General features: G+C 40.1%; 1 protein-coding gene and 2 long non-coding RNA genes across 4 annotated transcripts in view; 2 read left to right on the top strand and 1 right to left on the bottom strand.

Moving 5' to 3' along the window:
- Positions 1–362: 362 nt before the first annotated feature.
- LOC113988820 lies at positions 363–3,545 on the bottom strand. The gene is made up of 3 exons (XR_005565474.1): positions 3,365–3,545; positions 2,679–2,824; positions 363–1,194 (listed from the first exon to the last, which is right to left on the bottom strand). It is a non-coding gene; the product is annotated as an uncharacterized LOC113988820 (long non-coding RNA).
- Positions 3,546–6,693: 3,148 nt separating this feature from the next.
- Positions 6,694–16,404, top strand: LOC120324275. The gene is made up of 3 exons (XR_005565440.1): positions 6,694–6,806; positions 14,443–14,547; positions 16,363–16,404. It is a non-coding gene; the product is annotated as an uncharacterized LOC120324275 (long non-coding RNA).
- A 536-nt stretch (positions 16,405–16,940) lies between these two features.
- The window catches only part of SLC44A3 (solute carrier family 44 member 3), a 38,521-nt gene continuing 37,224 nt past the window's right edge, over positions 16,941–18,237 (top strand). Inside the window, exons 1-2 of one of the 2 annotated variants that reach the window (XM_027722756.2) lie at positions 16,941–17,004; positions 17,300–17,407. In XM_027722756.2, coding sequence (XP_027578557.2) covers positions 16,978–17,004; positions 17,300–17,407 — 135 coding nt within the window. In that variant the 5' untranslated portion in view covers positions 16,941–16,977. Of the gene's footprint in view, positions 17,005–17,111; positions 17,198–17,299; positions 17,408–18,237 lie in introns of those variants that run through there. The other variant, XM_027722757.2, reaches the window with a different exon arrangement.

Here is an 18,237-nt window from a genome sequence, read left to right as displayed (position 1 = left end):
ACCTTCAACTCACTCCCACAGCAGAGGTTTTGTTAGAGACATAACCCTGCAAGAGACGAGTTCTAGCTTAATGTTATGTCATGTTTTAAGATGTTAAACATTTTAAAATATACAAGTCACTTAAGCTTTAAACAAAGTGCTAAAATACCAAGACCAAATCTTTTCCTTAATTAAGACAGTATATTAGTTCTGCTTATCTCTGCTTTTGCTGAAACAGGTGACATTACAGCTCACTTCACATGTCCATAGCCATTATTCCCTATTTCACACTAAACTTCCACCTTATTAGTCAGACAAGTTTTTTCCAGGAGCAACTTTCATTTGAGCAAGCCTCATGTGTTTAAATAAGAGGAACTCTCACCAGTACCCATCTTCTCCCTAATGGAGTAACAGAACTTCACAATTCTTGTAGTTCCATAATTACAGGTATAAGATGTAGGAATTCCTCCTGTCTTTAAACAGTGCCAGTTCATCTCAGAGGGTTAAAAAAATAAAAATCACATCTTATGCAACAGACTAATAAAAATGCTACATATCAGCATAACAAGCAATATGTAACTGGCAGTTCTGCTTGTGGAGGAAGTTTTGCAAAGCCTCCTGGTGTCAAGCATCTGGAACACCTCAGCATGCTGTAAAGTAATAGCCCAGCTCCTTGCTTGCAGAAGAATCAAGTATGTATTCCAGATACTTAGCCCTGCTTTCCCTTGTGTCAGCAGCTCCTGTGAACAGGTCCAATCCATCTAGACACCTTCCATCTCACAACAGTGGTATACTTGAAGAAAGGGACACAAGTTTCAGTCTATATATGTGGAGGATTAAATGCAACTAGGCAGGCAGGATAGAATCACAGGAAGGACCCTCAGGAACATCCTTGTTCAGTCATTTTGTTTGCTGAAGTTGCATCTGTGACAGAGAAGTGCTTACTTAGGTCTGTGGGCTCAGAAAGGGGCTACAGAAGCCTTCCAAATTCCAGAGGCACGAGATAGAGATACTTCTATATATCCAGAGTCAGCTGAATGAAGCAAACAGCTAAAAAAAGTCCTTTGACTTTACCTATGTTATCAAATATACTCAATAGCAAGATCACTGCATCTCAGGAGTCTGTGCTGACACTTCACAGAAACCAGGAGAGTATTATCAGCTGCATTTCACATTCTCCTTCTCATCAGCATCTGAATAGGTGTGTAGTGAATCCTTTGGGGAGAAAGAAGAAATAAAAAAAAAATGGAACAGATTTCTTTTGTGCCCACTAACCCTTCATTCCTTACTGCAAGAGGAAGACCAAAGAATCCCAACCTATCCTTTTGCCCACAGGGCCAGGTAGTTTTATACAATCCCAAAACTACCGTAGATATTTTACCACCAAGAGCTGCCCTGCCACATGCTCTCTCTGCAGTTTCATCTCTCCTGCCACTACAAGTTTTAATTTGAATGGTCTTGCTTAGGAAGAAAAAGAAGCATCTCAGGGCCAACATCTCTCATCTTGGTAGCACAAAGCAGGCTTTGCTAGCATGAGGTTTTTCTTTACCTGGGTTAAAAGCTGATGACGTCTTAACTGTCTATAGAACTGCAGCACAGAAGGATCAGCTCTCACTACTTTTGGGTCAAAATCCAGAACACGGAGACCTGTAAGGCTACGGGCTCGGGAGAGGGCTACGTAAGCCTGCCCACTTTCAAAGACACGAGACCGGGAGATTTCTACACAATCTAAAGACATGCCCTGCCAAAGACACAGAGAAATTTGTTACAGAACAAACAAAAAAGAACACTGTGCTGTACCAACACTAACCTGTGAGTCTGTCAAAGGTACTGTTCTTGGTGTAAGGGCTTGATTAAAAAAAAAGAAAAAAACAAAGAAGTCTTTTGTTTTACTGTGTAACTGATTAAAAGATGAGAATCAGAAAGGAAAGGCAGTTTTCTACTGTCAGTAAATTGCTAGCAGATAGTAGAATCCACTAACTCCAGAGAACCTCTTGTTGCACAAAACTCCATAAATCCCATCTAATCAACACAGCAGGGAAAGAAATCCTGCTGGTTTCACTCCTAGTAGTTAACTAGAACAGTCACCATTCTCAAGCAGTCCTCAGGCCTGTCTGCAGGGCTGTCCTGGGCACAGCAGAATTTACAGCCTGCCCTGGTTTAAACAGTGGCACAGGAACAATAAACAGTGGCATGGGAACAAACTCACAGGTCTCCAAGACCAGCATTTATCAAAGTGTATGAAAACTTCTGGAAGGGAAGGAACTTTGAGAAAGTTACACTGTTACATCGAAAAAAACCAAACACACACCACTAAAGAGCGAGCCCAGCCCAAAGAGCACAGCTGTGGCTCTGGCAGCTGCCTCAGTTATACTGTAAACCTCAGGGTCTCTAGTGCTGATGACTCTCAAGGAAACACTGCTCTCATCAGCCCACAATGGTAAATAATGCTGCTTTATAGTCCAACACCAACTATGCAGATGGCAGCACCCCATGGAAACTCCAGCAGTGTATCTAGTCCATCTGTGACCCTAGAGGCAGGCATCATGAGCTGAAGAGGTGCAGCTAAACAGACATATTCCCCCCCCCAACAAGGGCCTTTCGGCTTTCCTCCTGTTTTACCAGCAATGCAAGCTCACCCAGGAAATAAGGCTTATGATGCTGTGGAAGTCTTTAGACAGCTGTATAAGGACACCCACCTGACTCTTGTGAATGGAAATGGCCCATGCCAATTTTAAAGGCAGCTGTTGACGACTCAGGTGCACTCCTGATGGTCCTTTGAAGACCCATTTCTCCATTCTTATGACCTGTGTGACCCCACAGAGAAACCTCACCTTAGGCAGCCCTGTAGGAATGGGAGCAGGAGAGAAACAGGGATGTATTCCTGATACTCAAAAGACAGGAAGTCAGCAGCCTAAGAATACCTTTTTTTTCCCCCTCCTAAACCAAACCTAAACCCGCAAACAGTAAATAGCAGGTACTGAAATGCTGTTTGGCACCTACTTAAGGCAGAAGAATTAAAGTCAGGTAATTTATCAGCTGAGATGCAGAGAAAATACACATTGCAGGTAGCAGAACATTATTCTTTGAGAAAAAACAAACAAAAACTTGCTTGAACAAAACAAAACAGGAAATGCAAATGAGCACCCACATCTAGACAACACAGAAAAGCAAAGACAAGAGGCCCATAGATAGCTACAGCTGATGCAGTGCATGACATCACAGCTGGTGAGAGCCCCAAGCCTGCAGAGATCTCCTCCCTGCTTTCCCTCAAATTATTCTTACCAGGCAGTAAACAAAGCTGAGAAGTCATCAGCCATCAATGAAAAATTGTTTTGTTATTTTTCCCCTCTTCCTTCAACAAGAGATCAAGAAGCTCACTTACCCTTCTGTTCACTTTCAAATCCTACAACAACGCCTCATGCCCCGTTCACCAGCCCTTGAGACACATCCAGATTCTTTGCTAGCATCACTTACAGAGAAAAAGAAAAATCCTTCAGTGCACTGGGTTTACAGCCTGTTCAGCCACCTGCAGCTAAACTTCTTTCCAGGAAGCATAAGCACATCAGGCTGATATGGCCACAATCTCCTATCCTGCCTATTGCAGGACAGAGCACCATCTCCAACTGAAATTATTTCACAGCCTTTCCTTCCTAGGATTCCTGTAGGGTACGCAAATGTTCTTATATAATAAGGAAAAACACCTCCTCGTGAGATGGTGATCAAAGAGAATTTATTTCAAAATCGGCGCTGTTTTATCCTTTAACACCATGTGACTTCTTTGACCAATAAGGTTACCTATGTCGGTGCATGCTCCCCTGAGCTCCTCTGCCCCTGCTCCTACCCTGTGCCTTGGACACGCCTCCCACAACTCAACTGTTCATGTTTGGCATTCCCTTAAAGCCTTAGAGCAGAACAACTAGCACAGCAGATTCATTTTATACAGTTTATGAAATGTATGTTCAGTTAGAATATCCAAGTTCACTAGATTTTGGACCAGATGCTATATTTTCAAAGCACTATGGCTTGGAGGAGCTGGAGCATGAGGAATCTTTCTGTTCTGTTCCAGAGAGGCAAAGTCAGGTCCTGGAATATATTCTGGGGCCCCTTCTCTGCCTCATAAGGACCTTTGCAGCAGGGAAAACATTTGTCTTAATGCTGTGCCCCATCATTGCATGGATGAACATACTATTTAGTCTAGATTGGTGTTTGCTGCCTTTTCTGGTAAGGTGGCTGCTTGACCGTGTTGAGGAAAAGCCATTATGTAAACCACCACTATTTGGTATTTTGAGGGAAGATAAGTAAGTTTTAATTGTTTGGGTAAGCACAGTGTTATTACTTTACAGCACTACAGCTTAGCTGTTCTACACATACTAATGAAAAGTACAGAGGATACAGATATAATGTGACTTTGAGCCTGTAGGAGCCTGTAGGCAGTCTGTGTTTGCCAGGAAGCACTGACAGCTCTGCTGACTGCATGCACTGCTGTGCATATGTGCAGTGGCCAGAGGAATAGTCTTCTATGTAGTCATTTTGCTTACTGCCTTTTGATGTCCTGCTGTCCTGCAGTGGTGCCTCTCAGTAACAGGCTGATTCCTGCCAGCCTAGAGTTCAACTGGAACTATAGGCATACACACACAAGGTTTATTTTTAATAGACTTTACTGAGTATATTTGTCCACTTCCTCTCTTATTACAACAACAATTTTAATTCTTGTAAAAAATCCAGTCTGGCAGTTCCAGAGACATTTTCTGTCTGTCCAATAGGCTGTAATTACAGAGCTATCCCAATTCAGACCACCTGAACTGTGCAAGCCCCCTTTGATGGGGCTGTGAATCCGAGTAAGGCAGTTTCTATCATTCATTACTCCTTTATCTGCTTTTCCTTTGTTTTCTCTTTTCCAACTTTGGTGTAACAGGCTAAAAAAAAAACATGAAGGAAACCACAGGAGTACATTAGAGACAAAAAAAGAATGCCCTGAAACTAAAAATATCTGGTCACCTGTATCCTCACAGTACTATTACTTTCAGGTTAAATGTGTGGTCCCAGCATACTGGTAAACAGGCCTATATATCCCTGGAAAAGATGCTGGCAAGTTGGTAGGCCTGAGTCCAAATAGATCAGGCATCAGTGGTTAGGTTTAATATAGTTTTAACTGTCAGTTATTCAACTATAATTTTAAACTATTAATATAGTTGTATTTAACAGGCTCTGATATAATTTTGTCATCACTGTTTAAACATGGACAATTCAGGCAATTATATCCTCAGTGTTACTAACTATATGCAGTATATTGACAATTACATGCTAATTTGTGCTGCTACCAATATACCAGTTACATTTAAAAAAGCACGGGACAAGTAATGCATATGCTTTTTTGTTTCCAGCAAGCTGAGATTATAAATTAATCAATTTTTTGCATCCATTTTGCATGCAAGAACACTTGAGCATTTCAGTTTACCAGTATGGAACGTCTATTATGAAACTGTCCATCTAGTATTTGTTTCATAAAAGTTTTCAGACTCTTATCATCAGTAAATAACAGCCACAGTTGAACAGACAAGTTGGGTTTAGACCTGGTGATCAACAAAGAAGAAAAAAAAAGTTTAAAAAATATGTATTGATTGAAAAATAGTACATCAAAAAAAATCAGTCGCTATCATTTCATGAACAGAATACAAGGCTGAATCAGTCACAAAAATCATTACTCAATCAGTTTTGTTTTAGGAGGAAAACGTATACACAGTAACTACTGTAACAGAGGGTATCTCAGCAGCTGTTATTATGTGGTCTGTACCCTGAGAACATCAAAGGTTGGACGGCACTGGTAACGAACAGTATGGCCAACTCAAAGTCCCTCAGTTAATATGCACAAACCATAGAAAATGGGGGCAGTCTGACAAAGGTGTTTCCATCCCTGGAGAGGTTCAGGTATGAGGTGTGACAGCTAGAGAATTAATTTGTTGAGCCATTGGGAAAGACAGCAAATATTAGCAAACAGTGTGCGTTCTTCCCCACGTTTCCTTCCCCTTACCACGATGAGCAATGACAGATGAGAATTATATTGAATACCTGCTTTCAGTTTTGTCCCCAAACCTTACTGTTCTATTGTTTAATATTTTATAATCTTTCTGAATTGTCTTAATAGGCAATTTCTTCCTTTCTTAATGGACAGACAGAATTTAATTCATTTCTATATTTTGCCATTGAAATAATGACTGGGAGTGAGACTCATGAGATTTCTGAATTCGTTGTCTATAATATTCATTCTTACTTATAAGTAACAACAAAGAAAAAAACCCAAGAGATTGTGTGAGAAACTTTGCTGTCCACACTCCTAATGTCTGTTTTCTCCCTGATGACCCAATCACTTAATATCACTATCCTGAGGCAGTGATATCCTGAGGCACTATCCTCTCTTTCTCCTTAGTTTTTCTGTTGCAGAAACTTTGGCTTGTGACCTTTGAACTTTTGAGACATCAGTGTTTTTGTTTTCTCTGTCCCACCAAATTTTCTGTTTATACCTAGCACTAATTGCCTCATAATATATATGGATGGAATCTAAAGAAGAATGGACAACTGCCTGAAAAATAAAACTCTTCAGCCACTGTTAAAAACCTTCACAGATCTCTAGAGGGAAGGAAGTGAGATTTGCACATGAGGATTTCTAAATTATAAAAACTTCCATCAAACATGAGTTTGAGCAATAAGGAAGTTCCTTCCAGTTACCAAAATTACAGATACTTCCGGAAATCTGAAGTGTTGTAGAATACTAAAGTACCAGCATTGAGTTCTCATGGAAAAGCCTGAAAAGCAAGCTGCAGCAGGTAAGACTAGTGGCTTGATTTACAAATATATAAACAGAGGAGTTTTTGAAATAAGGTATAAAAAACCACAATGCCTTGTCCACACTGGCAGCATACCATGTTTGGAAATTAAGTATCTTTACACTTTTAGTTTTAAACAAAGGCTTTAGTGTTTGTTTCATAACTGTGTGATAAGAGTGATAAGTACTGTAGACCACACGTGTTCAAATTCCGTAGGTTGTGCCTATTGCTCTTTTTAAGTATCAGATACACACTGAGTATATACTTCTCTGGAACTGTGTCTTAGTGAGAATGGAAATTGCATTGTTCTGTGAAGAGATACAAAACTACTGGGTTTGTTAATGATTTTCAAAATAATTCAAGGAAATCTGGCTCCAGCTGTGACTCCTGGTGATGTGGATGTTGAAAGTTCTTTGCAAACAGCTGGTTCCTGGGGAAACATATCACAGTTCAGTGTTTTTATTCAGATTATATTATCTACAATAAAAATATTTTGGGTTTAGTGACTATTATCCTAGTACAAAATTGAATGTTTGGAATTTTTTAAATAAATTAGCTGGAAATAGGGAAAACTGACACACAATGGCCATAGTTTTAAAATTTCAACAGTCTTGTTACATGAGTACTATCAAAGTTATAACATATATGCAGTTTACATTTTTTCTCCTTACACTGAGTATGGTGCATAGCAGACTATAATCAGATTAATGCAATAAACAAAGCCATTTGTGGCAGAGATAGCATGCTTTTTACACATAGAAGAGAGAGGGCTTTAGGAGAGTAGATGAACACAGCTGCTTCCAGTTTAGCAAGCAAGAGGCAGGACCGAAGCATGGAGGGTTGAAGATACGTGCTTGACAGCAGAAAGTGAGGCACAGAAGGAGGATACACCCCTACATGTAAGCCAAATCTTATGCAAATTTTTCCCACAAGAATGAGCAAACAAATGAGTAATATATGGGGGCACACTGTGAGTGCAAGTTGCTGGTAAATCCTGTTGTGTTTCCAAATACTTCATTTTCAGCCATAGCAGCCAGACCACTACCATGGGTTTCTAAGGGTTCAAAGAGAAGTTAGAAACAGAGCATAATCACCTTTTGCCTCTAGCTGTCCTAGAACAGTTACATACACAAACAAATCAATTTCTAAATAGGTTTTTTTAAGGGCATGTTATGTATTTTCTGAGCCAAGTGTTGACAGAAAGCTGGATTACTATTAGCTACATAATTGACTTTAAATAGGGAAACTTGAAGTGTAAAGTTCACAGGTCAGCAAGGTGAAGAGTAGTAAATTCTGTGAATAAGACTTTGCATCATTAGCCCATAGCTGTTTGTTTTGTTTTATTCCTACAAGTACCCTTTACTGGTAGACAGGAAGGACCATGGGAATTCCCAGACACATGCACATTCTTTGGGTTGTACACTTGACTACTTACCGTTATCAGCAACATTATGTTGTGTAAATATGTTATGTGAACAGGAAATTATTATACTGCCATTGCTCAGACAACTTCAAATTTTAGTCACTAGAAAGAGAGTCAACATCCTTTTTTCAAAATATCTTTCCAGTATTAAACACGCAATGATTGCTGCAAAATGTGGTTTCCTCAAATAGCTGCTCAAAGGAGATATTTTTACCTTCCATCAAATGCTTTTGTATCATACATTGCCTAATAGTTTTCTCCACTGCAATGATACACAGTTACTAAGACAAATGTAGCTCTTGTTGGGAACAGCTAGTAGAATGATAACTCTTTTTTATTGTGTTAATGTTATCAAAGTACAGTAACGATTCCATAACTTTACCCATAATGTGACAGGCTAGGAATACTGCTGTTCTATTATTTAATCCCAACAGCTGAGCAATAGTCCTTGGTTTATGTGCAAAGATTAAAATAAATCAAAACTGCAAAAATATCTAGACATTCAAATACATTTTCTTTATATAGGTCTCAATGTAATACTGTATCTCATTTTACCTAACACCACAAAACATTTTGCACAAAGAGATTGCTTATAACAAGCATTATGAACAGAGAGATGAGTTGTTATTACAGAAGCAGCATTGTCACTTGACAAGAAGTCTCAGAAGAATGCAGTTCTTTAACCTTAGTAATGGATGAAAATTAACTTTAGTGACAATACCACAAAATCAGTTAATATTGATCTTACTGCTATTATAGGAAAACCGTTTTGTCTTTCACTTTAAATGATCAATGGAAATATTGACACAAAAGTGATTAAACATTGTATGAAAGTATATATTGATACTGGAAGTACTGGCAGGCAAATGGATGGAGCCCTGAAGCAGAGTAGGGCTGGCCAATGACATGGAGCTCTGTTTTTAGAATCCAGCTGCTCTGTCTAGCTGAACTTCATGCATATGTGCAGGATAAAACCTTATGAGAAAGTCTGATACGTAACATGCAACAATATAACGGGATAATAGGAAAAATTAAAGTATCATGGAAAATACTTTAGACTTCATGATTTCTCTCTCTGAAACAGTAGCTTATAATGTTCAATCCCAGGAAATTTTAATAGAGCATGAATTATTTATCTAGCTATTCCACCTTTAATTACTTTTGCAGAACTGGACCACTGTTCTTAGCAAATATTTCAGCCATTGGACTCTTACCCTGTAAATGGCTGTGCCTATAAGGAAGACTACAGAAGTCCTATGAGTTAGAGCTACTTCTCTGAGAGAGTGGCCTTGATGCTGATTCAGTATAACTTCAATAAAGATGAATAAACTGTTTATGTTCATGCCATCACATATTCTGTAACATCACCACTGGCTGCCGGTTCCATGACTGCATTCCACTCACTGTTGATTTTCTACTCATGACTAATAAGGTAAAACATAAATTGAGCAGATAATTTATGATAAGTCTCTGTAAAAACATAAAGGTAAACCGAAGGTAGTATAAAGAATAGGTCAGATAAAAATATACATCTGGGGGCCATCATCTGACTCAACGTGACTAACCACATACAGATTTTTTAAACTTGCTGTTCAAACGTCAGTGTTTAGAGAGCAGATTGATGATTCTTTGACCAGGGAGTCTATTGGCACAAAGCAAATAAATAGTTATTCATCCTACTCTTAACAGGCTGAGCAAAGCAGTATGTTCAGTATTCCCTTTTCAAGCAATGAAGATGCCATGTTTTCAAGTCCTTTTAATGTGCATTGCAGTAAAATTTTGCATTCTGTCCAGTTTTATAAAAATGTGCAGAAATACATTGTTACCATGAAGACCCTTATCCTGGAACTCCTGATTAAAATAATGATTATTCTTATGTATAGTAATTGCAGTAATAGTTCTTGCTGAAGTCTACAAATGGACTGCTGCTACTCTGCTGGCTGCCTGTGCTGCTGTTGGGAGCATTAGATTTGAATAAACTAGATGGCCTAATACCTTGTGTATATAAAACCTGTTATTTTTAAGAAGAAAATGCAGAATAATATATGCTGCTTTTCAAGCCTCACTAGAATTAACAGGCTTTGTTTTAAAAAGACAGCTAATTAATACAGAGAGAATTGTACATGCTTTTAAACCTCCATACAATAAACATCTAGACACAACAAAATGAAATTAGGCTGATGTTGTCACTAGAGGAACCAGTGAAAAGCAGTGCTGGTAAAGTCCAAAACCAAAAGCAACAACAAAATTGCACATAAGGCACTCAGAAGATACTGTATCAAAGCCATGCTCTTTATTTTGCCATTTGGAGCTGCTGTGGACAGACTGACAGAACTGCCCGAGAGTGACATCAAGTGGGAAATGTGTGGGGCAGCCGCTCCTTCTGCAGTCACAGCACTTTGAAAGGGCCTAACACCGAGCCTATAGTCCAAGCTGTCTCTCTGGATTCAACATGATTATTTCTCATTGGCACTCAGTTGCTGATTCTATTAATGTAAATATCAATGAATCATCTCGTGGTGGCAGAAAAGACTTCCCTCTAGTCCTTGTAATGATTCTGCTGCTTATCTTAGTGTTGATAAAAAACACTGCCCCAGTCTCCACCAACTAGTGAAAACCTCTCATCCTTTTCATTCAGAACTAGACCTGGCTGTTTAGGTTACAGATAGTTCTACAGACTTCGTGTGGTTCAACTCGGTGCCTTTTGCAACCTTGTTTGATTTGGGTTTATCCTAGGTTATTCAATTTTCTTTGCTGCTCTCAAGAATGTCTTCCACCCTTTTTTTTATTTACATAGTTCAGAGAACAAGCCACCCTTCTCCAATCTTGCAAATCCACATAATTTACTTTTCAATTTCTCTGCAACTCAAGCAATTCCCTTCCCTGTTTTTGGGGGGAGTGTTGTGTAGAGCAATATTACTTCTCTGTTCTCTATATTGAGGCACTCAGATATACTGGCATGTCTACTCTTTGGACCAGAGAGAGACATAAAAGTCCTAAACCACAGATATAGTTCCAATTCAAGCTCTTTTATCTTGTGCTGCCCATGCCATTTACCAGCCAGAACCCTAAGTACACTGTAATCCTGACATCCCACAAAGGTACAGCTCTAGTGTTGTTTCTTGTCTGGCTTAGTATGTAAAGTAACATGTGATCCTGAAACATTGATCCTTTTGCTCTATTCTAAAAGCTTGAAATTAGTCACCTCCAAAGTTTATTATCAGGTTCAACTTGGCAAACACTTTCCTAGGGTCAGGCTGTGCTCTAGCTTGTGTATTGACAGGGATGAAAGGGCTCTTTGTGCAAATCTCTGCTTGCTTGTGCGGAAAGTGGAACAAATTAACTTTGTGGCATTATGCTCCTTCCTTGAATGATTCATATGTTTGGTAAATCACAGGAGGGGTGGTCATTAGCAGTAGTAACCTAAAACTATAGAGGTTGGCAATGAGATGTGCACACTCAATTCTTCTAGACCCCTGGATAATCTACTCAATAATCATTATCCTGAAATAAAAATGCACAGGAGACATCCAGAAGAACGTGGGATTATTGTTAATTAGAAGCTGGAAATAACTATCTTATTAATTGGTTATTATTTTTTTTAATTCAAATTACTTTTAAGGCTGAGAAGTGGAGCATCTCAAAAATCTTCAAATTACTAGGGGAAAAAATTGTTTACTTTATCTTTCATGCAATTTCATCATTATATGTGTAACAAAGTATTTAAACATTCCAGTCATAAATATATTATCAGGTGGGATTTTCTAGATAACCAAACAGAAAAGCTAACATGGAACATCATACAGAAATTAACTCAAGTCATCAGAAGGATTAGATTCCCTGGATACATAGGACAGATGTCTGCCAGTGGATCCAGTGGAGTAACTGACAGCTAGCAGGCTGATCAGAAGTCTGGCAGGGTGATTTGAGTTGTTAGTCAGGCCTGACAGGGCACTTTCAGGTCAACATTGCAGATATTTGCTAACAGAGGAAAGGTGATACTCTGCTTGTGAAAGGGAGTGGTAGCAGACCCAGATTCTTTTGATTGTTCCCCACAGTCTTATGTACCATCAGGACTTGTATTATTGCTTGTTTAATCTCCACATAGCTTTCACGCTTTTCTGATCTACCCTCTTCTTCCTATGCCAGTTGTATGCCTCCCTATATCAATTTTAACTGCCCTTAGTTCTCAGATTCCTTCTTTGTTCAATCTTCACCCATTTCCTACTGGCTCTCAGCCTCATTCACATCCAGTCCCACCCTTCCCTTGAATCCTGCATGCTGTCCCTCACCAGCCAGTCCTCTCTCCATCTCCCTCTCTCTGGCTGCCATTCCCCTATTGACCCAGTCTTCCATTTTACTTTAAGACTTCTGTTTCTAGGGTCTTTGCTGAGCCAGTCCTGGCTTCCAGTCTGTTACCGTGGCTCAATGACAGAGGCCTAATGGCCCACTGTCTACAGCATTAGGGTAAATGCTTTCATGATGCTGACCTTTATGAATCCCCTAATCCTTCTCAGAGCTACTAGGCACTGCTTTCCTTATCAGCCAAGGTATTCTTTATTAACTCCAGGAATCTGTTTAATGGCAATAGCTTTTTCTCCTTTTTCTTTACATTCATCTCAGGATCCTTCTTTGTCCACTGTGCCTGCTCACCATCAGAACACCCACTGAAGTGAAAGTATGTGGCAGGTGAGAGGCACATTTCAGGGTTGTCCAAACTGTCTCAGTCAGGCCTGGGAGTACACCATGCAGACACCATCTACAGAGTCTTTAGCTATGAAGCTCAGCAAGTTATCTGACCATACACTGCGATTTATCACAGTGATTTGGGTAAACGAGGACAAAGTTTCTCAGACATGAGGAAGAGCAGAAAGTATTTCTTTTTCTCTGTCCATTAAAAACCTCTGATCCAAGTAATGTGTAAGAATTTCTTTACTACTACCCAAGAAGGGGTACCATAATGTCTGCCTCTCTAATTTCATTCTTAAAAATTACTGAATAATTTGTGCTGATGTTTTCCAAAAATCTTCAGCACCTGCCATGAGAAATTTCAGACTGAATTGTTCAAGTGAGATGAGGTCATAAATACCAGGTCTCAGAATGCGAACCTGACTAACAGCTTGAACATAATAGGTGGCATCATGTTCAGTTTCTGGGTGTTTCAGTTCAGGATGTTCCAAGAGCGTAGCTACATATGGATAACAGTGCCTGCCTGCTAAGTTATTGTACATAAGCAAGATCGTTTGAGCGTGATGGAAATTATGCTCAGCTGCAGCTTCTCTAATTAGGCAGAAAATGTTTTCTTTTGAGTTTCTCAGTTGCTGCATCCTGCTATTAAAGTAATTGGTCTCTGTTCCTTGTCTGACCCACAAGGGGATACAGATAGGGGCAGTCATCTTACTTAACCAGTCTAGCAAGGAACTGTCATGCTTTCATTTAATACCTTCCTCTCCCAATCCACATTCCTGCCCCAGTTTTAGCCAGGTAAGTTTCTTGGTAAGAAAGTTGAGCCCTAAGTGCAGACAGCATCAGGATTCATTCTCAGTGAACAAACACCACACTCATAAGAAATAATAAGAACTTTGTAATTAAAGTAGAGGCTTGGAGTCAGGAAGCTTGAGTTCATGTTTGATCTTCTTCTGTATGTTCTGTGTGACTTCATGAAAAACAAAGAATAAAAACCAGAGAAAAATGCCCATGACGTTTCACTGCTGCAGTATTTCTGTTGCTGATGCTGATAGACATCTGAAGATGGTTAACACGTAAAAAACTATAACACTTCTAAAAACTATAACTAGTATTGAATGTGTAAATGTTAATCTCCCTTGTTGTGGTTGCCCCATCACAACACACTAAGCAGGTTGAATGGTTAATGTCTTAAAACACAATTAAATCACTAGAGTTCCTGGGTACACCAGGATTGTAAATAATTTTTTTTTCTTTACAAGAAACATTACATTGAAAGGTCAGTGACGACTTATGAGTGAACGTGGACCCTCATCAGTGGCTGTAGTTGGATACAAGAATGAAGCATATTAGAAAGTCAGCATCTTGTGCATGTAGACCAGGAGACTGAGACCAAAGGCACCAGCCTGGGCTTCTCACCATGGAGAGAGAACACAAGCCAGTATACAACTTTATGGCTGAGTAATTAATTTTGTAATCCAGCATTCTTTTTTTTCAGAACTCATTTTTACCTCATTTCTATTTCAGATTAAATTGAATCAACTCTACAAAATGTCAGTTCTAAAACTCCCTGCTCCTCACCAATTGCTTGAGCGACTCAGCTGCAGAACCAGGCTCTATCCTGTGAAAGTGGTAAGACACAAAGTTTAAAATTGATCTTGGCAATGTGGGCAAAACTTCGCAGAATTGGAAAAAAAAAAACAAGCAAGAGTTTTTGGTATTACGTTTTTGGATGTGGACGTTTGGATCCGTTATCCGATCAGAGCCCTGCTTCCTGGTACTTTCTTCAACTGGAGCATGTCCTCATTTGTGACTACTGGCTAACAATAGCGGCAGCCTCTGCGCACCCACCCCGAGTGCTGCGTGTGCTGTGGCTCGAAACAGGGAGCGGAGCCCCACCTAGTGACGCACGAGAAAAGTACTCATTTGCTGCTGAGTGGAATAGATGTTTTATTTGATCATGTTTGAAATTCAGGGAAAAAACCCAACAACTTACAACAATTAAAATATTTAACTTAAAATAAAAAAAATCCTATTGTAATCGTGAGCTATTTTCTGTCATTTATTAGATAACTTTTCCTAGGCTAGTTGAAGAAATACAAGAATTATGATTGATATTGCTTGGTAAAATCAGGCCTTACTGCTGATTCTGGTGTATTTACATGAACTCAATTTGTTTGGAATATGGATTTTATTAAAAAATATTTGTTCCACTTGCTCCTTTCCTTTATTCACAGTAGGAATGTAATGCAAAACTTAAGGAGGATCATTCAAAAAGTGCCAGATCAACAACAAAAGCTAATATTAGCTATATCTGACTTCATCATTGACATTGTTCTTTTTAAATGATTTTCTTAATCAGCTAGTGATTCTCTCTCAGAATCACATCACATCTCAGACTCCTTGTGTCTAGGTTAAAGGTTATTAATAATTTTGGTTATTTTTCTTGATATAAGCAAAATATTGAACTTCTCCTGTTAAAAAAAAAAGGTTAAATTTCACATGAAACTTCACGTGTATTTCAAGGGAAAATGGCTTTTACCACGAATTTTTAAAGGGCAATAGCACAATTTGAAAGAAGAGTTATTCTCTCTATTTAGGCTCTAAAAGCACAGAACTACCTTTTCAGTTTCAGAATTTTATTCTAATTGTCACACAAATTATGAAAACTCTCAACAAATTGATGAATAATGAGCATTAGAAGACAGAATGCTGATAAAGACAAGAACCACAAGCTGGCTGGAAACTAAATGATTTAATAAACCCTTTTTAAGACATAGAGTTTTTAGAAATCTTTCCTGCCATTTTGTCAGAACCACTTCTTGTGAAGGGAGCATGTGTAAATTTAAATCAGAATTGTACTGAGTTCTGTTAAGTCAGTTAAAATGTCAATTTCAAAAACATTGCATGAGTTAACTTTTCAGGAAAATGTAGTTATTTGCAGTCAGACTAGAAAGATTCTGGGGCAAAGATTCATTCTTCTTTTAAATCCAGCTTGTGATATTACCAATTTACTTCCACCTATGCTAGTTTGTCACCAAGGTTTCACTCTGCATTTTCTCTGAAGAATTGGAATATGTTCTTTTTTTTTCCCCCCCTAAGCAAAACCAGCCTAGTGCCCTGTCTCCTATACAGGATGGACCAATTCTTAAATAGTTTTGCAAAATATATTCAATTTAATTCAATTTTACTGCAGTTGCAGATGTTGCGTTACTTCGTAAGGAGGACATTTTTTTCCACTGACTGTCAGCAAGAAGACAAAACCGTGCTTTTAATATCCTTTCAATTAGTAATTTTTTCTAGGTTATTGAGCTGAATTTAGCAAACATGTAAATAAAAATGCACAGCACTGAGAAAACATATTAAAAGTGGCTAATAATTTCTGCATTCCTTGGCCATTAAAGTTACAAGCATTGACCTAAGTCAGTGTTATTGCTGTTATTACAGGTTATTCCTGTGCACGCAAAATTCACATGGACATCGATGAGAGGTAATTATAGTCTGTCAACAGACTATAATTGTACAAACAACAAAGAGAGGCTGAAAAGGATCTCTGACTGACTGTATATCGATAATGCAGCCAGAACAGCCAAGTGGGTACCAGTATCAGCGGGCTTTACACCACGAACAGGCCTCATTTTGTGCTGGCAATAACAAATCTTCAGTTATTCCCAGAAAGAAGCTAATTCACTGTGAAACATAAACTTCCCACCCTGGCCGGGGGCCATGTGTAAACCTGCGGCTGTAGAGCAGCTGCAGGCGGCCCCGTCCTTCTGGCCGGGACCCCCGGGGTGACGGTGCCCCGAGCGCTGTTCCGAGAGCGCGGCTGAGGGAGCGCCCGAGCCGCGGGGGCGCCAATGCCGCTCCCTCCCGCCGGCGCAGCGGCCCCGCACGGGAGGAGCGGCCGGGCCGGGGCTGGCGGTGCCCGGCCACAGCGGCGGGTGGGGCCGCCGGAGGTGCCGCCGCCCGGCCCGGCCCGGCCCCGCGGCGCTGGTGCCCAGCCCTGGGCAGCGCCTCCCCGCCGAGCCGGCTGCGCGCCGGGCCCGCCCGGCCAGCGGGGCCATGGAGCGGCGCGGGGGCCGAGGGCAGGTGGGCGCGGGACCGGAGGAGGCCGGGGCAGCGGCGGGGGCGGAGAGAAAGAGCAGGGCCCGCGGCGGGGCGGCGGGGCCCGCCCTGCCCCGGGCGGTGCGGAGCTGGGTACGGGCCGGGGGCGGCGCACCGCGCTATGGGTGAGCTGCACAGCAGCTGCGGGAGGAGAGCTGCCAGGTGTTCGGCGTTTAAAGTGCGAGGTTATGCTCCTTCTGAAATCTCTGCCCTTTGGAACTTGATTTAATTTCGCAGAAAGTTTGGTTTGTACTTTTTTTGGGCTTTTCTTTCATTTTAGGACTCTGGAGATAGCGCTTCTGAACTACAGGAATGGAGACCAGTCATTTACAGAAAGTGTACAGACACTCTCTGGCTGCTCCTCTTCTGTCTCTTCTGGGCTGGATTGGTAAGCATGCTTTTTTCTGAAAGAAAAAAATCAGATCTAAAGTTCATGGAGTTCAGCATAGTGTTATACTAAATCTAAACTGAAATTGTGATGGGCACAGGTCGCAGGATTGCACTGGCACAGATCTGACCTTTGCAGTGGTGCAGTGCTTTATTGTCATGTCTTTCACACAGTTAGTTTTAAGTACTGCCCATATGCTTTAGATACTATGTATACATGGGGCCGGATTATTTAGAATTCTCTTTTTGTAAATCAGTCTGGGCTCTGACTGGGTTCTTATGTCTACTTATTTCATACATTGTAGTCTTGTTATCTTGCAACATGTCCATCTGATACTACATTAAGTCACTATCTGACCTGTGCTTAGAACAGCATACAAGCTTTTGGGAACAGGCTTTGTCTTTCTCAAGTGTGAAAGTTTGTGGGGTTTTTTGTGATATGTCCGAGTCTACTGAGGATTTTCATAAACACACTGTTTAATTCCATTCCTAGTAACTCTGTTAATGGAAGCTAATGCAGAATTATACCTACACATTTTGAAGGCTGCATAAATGGAGGCTGAACTTTGTGAGCAGGATAGGGTTTTTTAATACTTGGTGCTTTGATCAGTGGAGGAAATGCCAAAAATAAAACCTGGCAGATGGTAAATATTTCCAATCTTTGTTTTCTCTCACTGTTTTTATTGCTCAGTTTCTGTGAAATAGCTTATTGCATACATGTATTTGTTTTCTTGTGTTTGATCTTCTTTTTAAAATATTTTAAAAGATTTAATGATGCTAATTTGTTCACACAATGAAAAAAAATGAAACTACAGTAATAGCTCTGTGGAA

Source organism: Pipra filicauda, unplaced genomic scaffold, assembly GCF_003945595.2.
Source record: "Pipra filicauda isolate LSUMZ 115617 unplaced genomic scaffold, ASM394559v2 scaffold47_size6085603_pilon, whole genome shotgun sequence".
NCBI classification, from domain to species: Eukaryota; Metazoa; Chordata; class Aves; order Passeriformes; family Pipridae; genus Pipra; species Pipra filicauda.
Note: the sequence above shows the minus strand (reverse complement) of the source record. Positions and strands in the feature narration are given on the sequence as shown.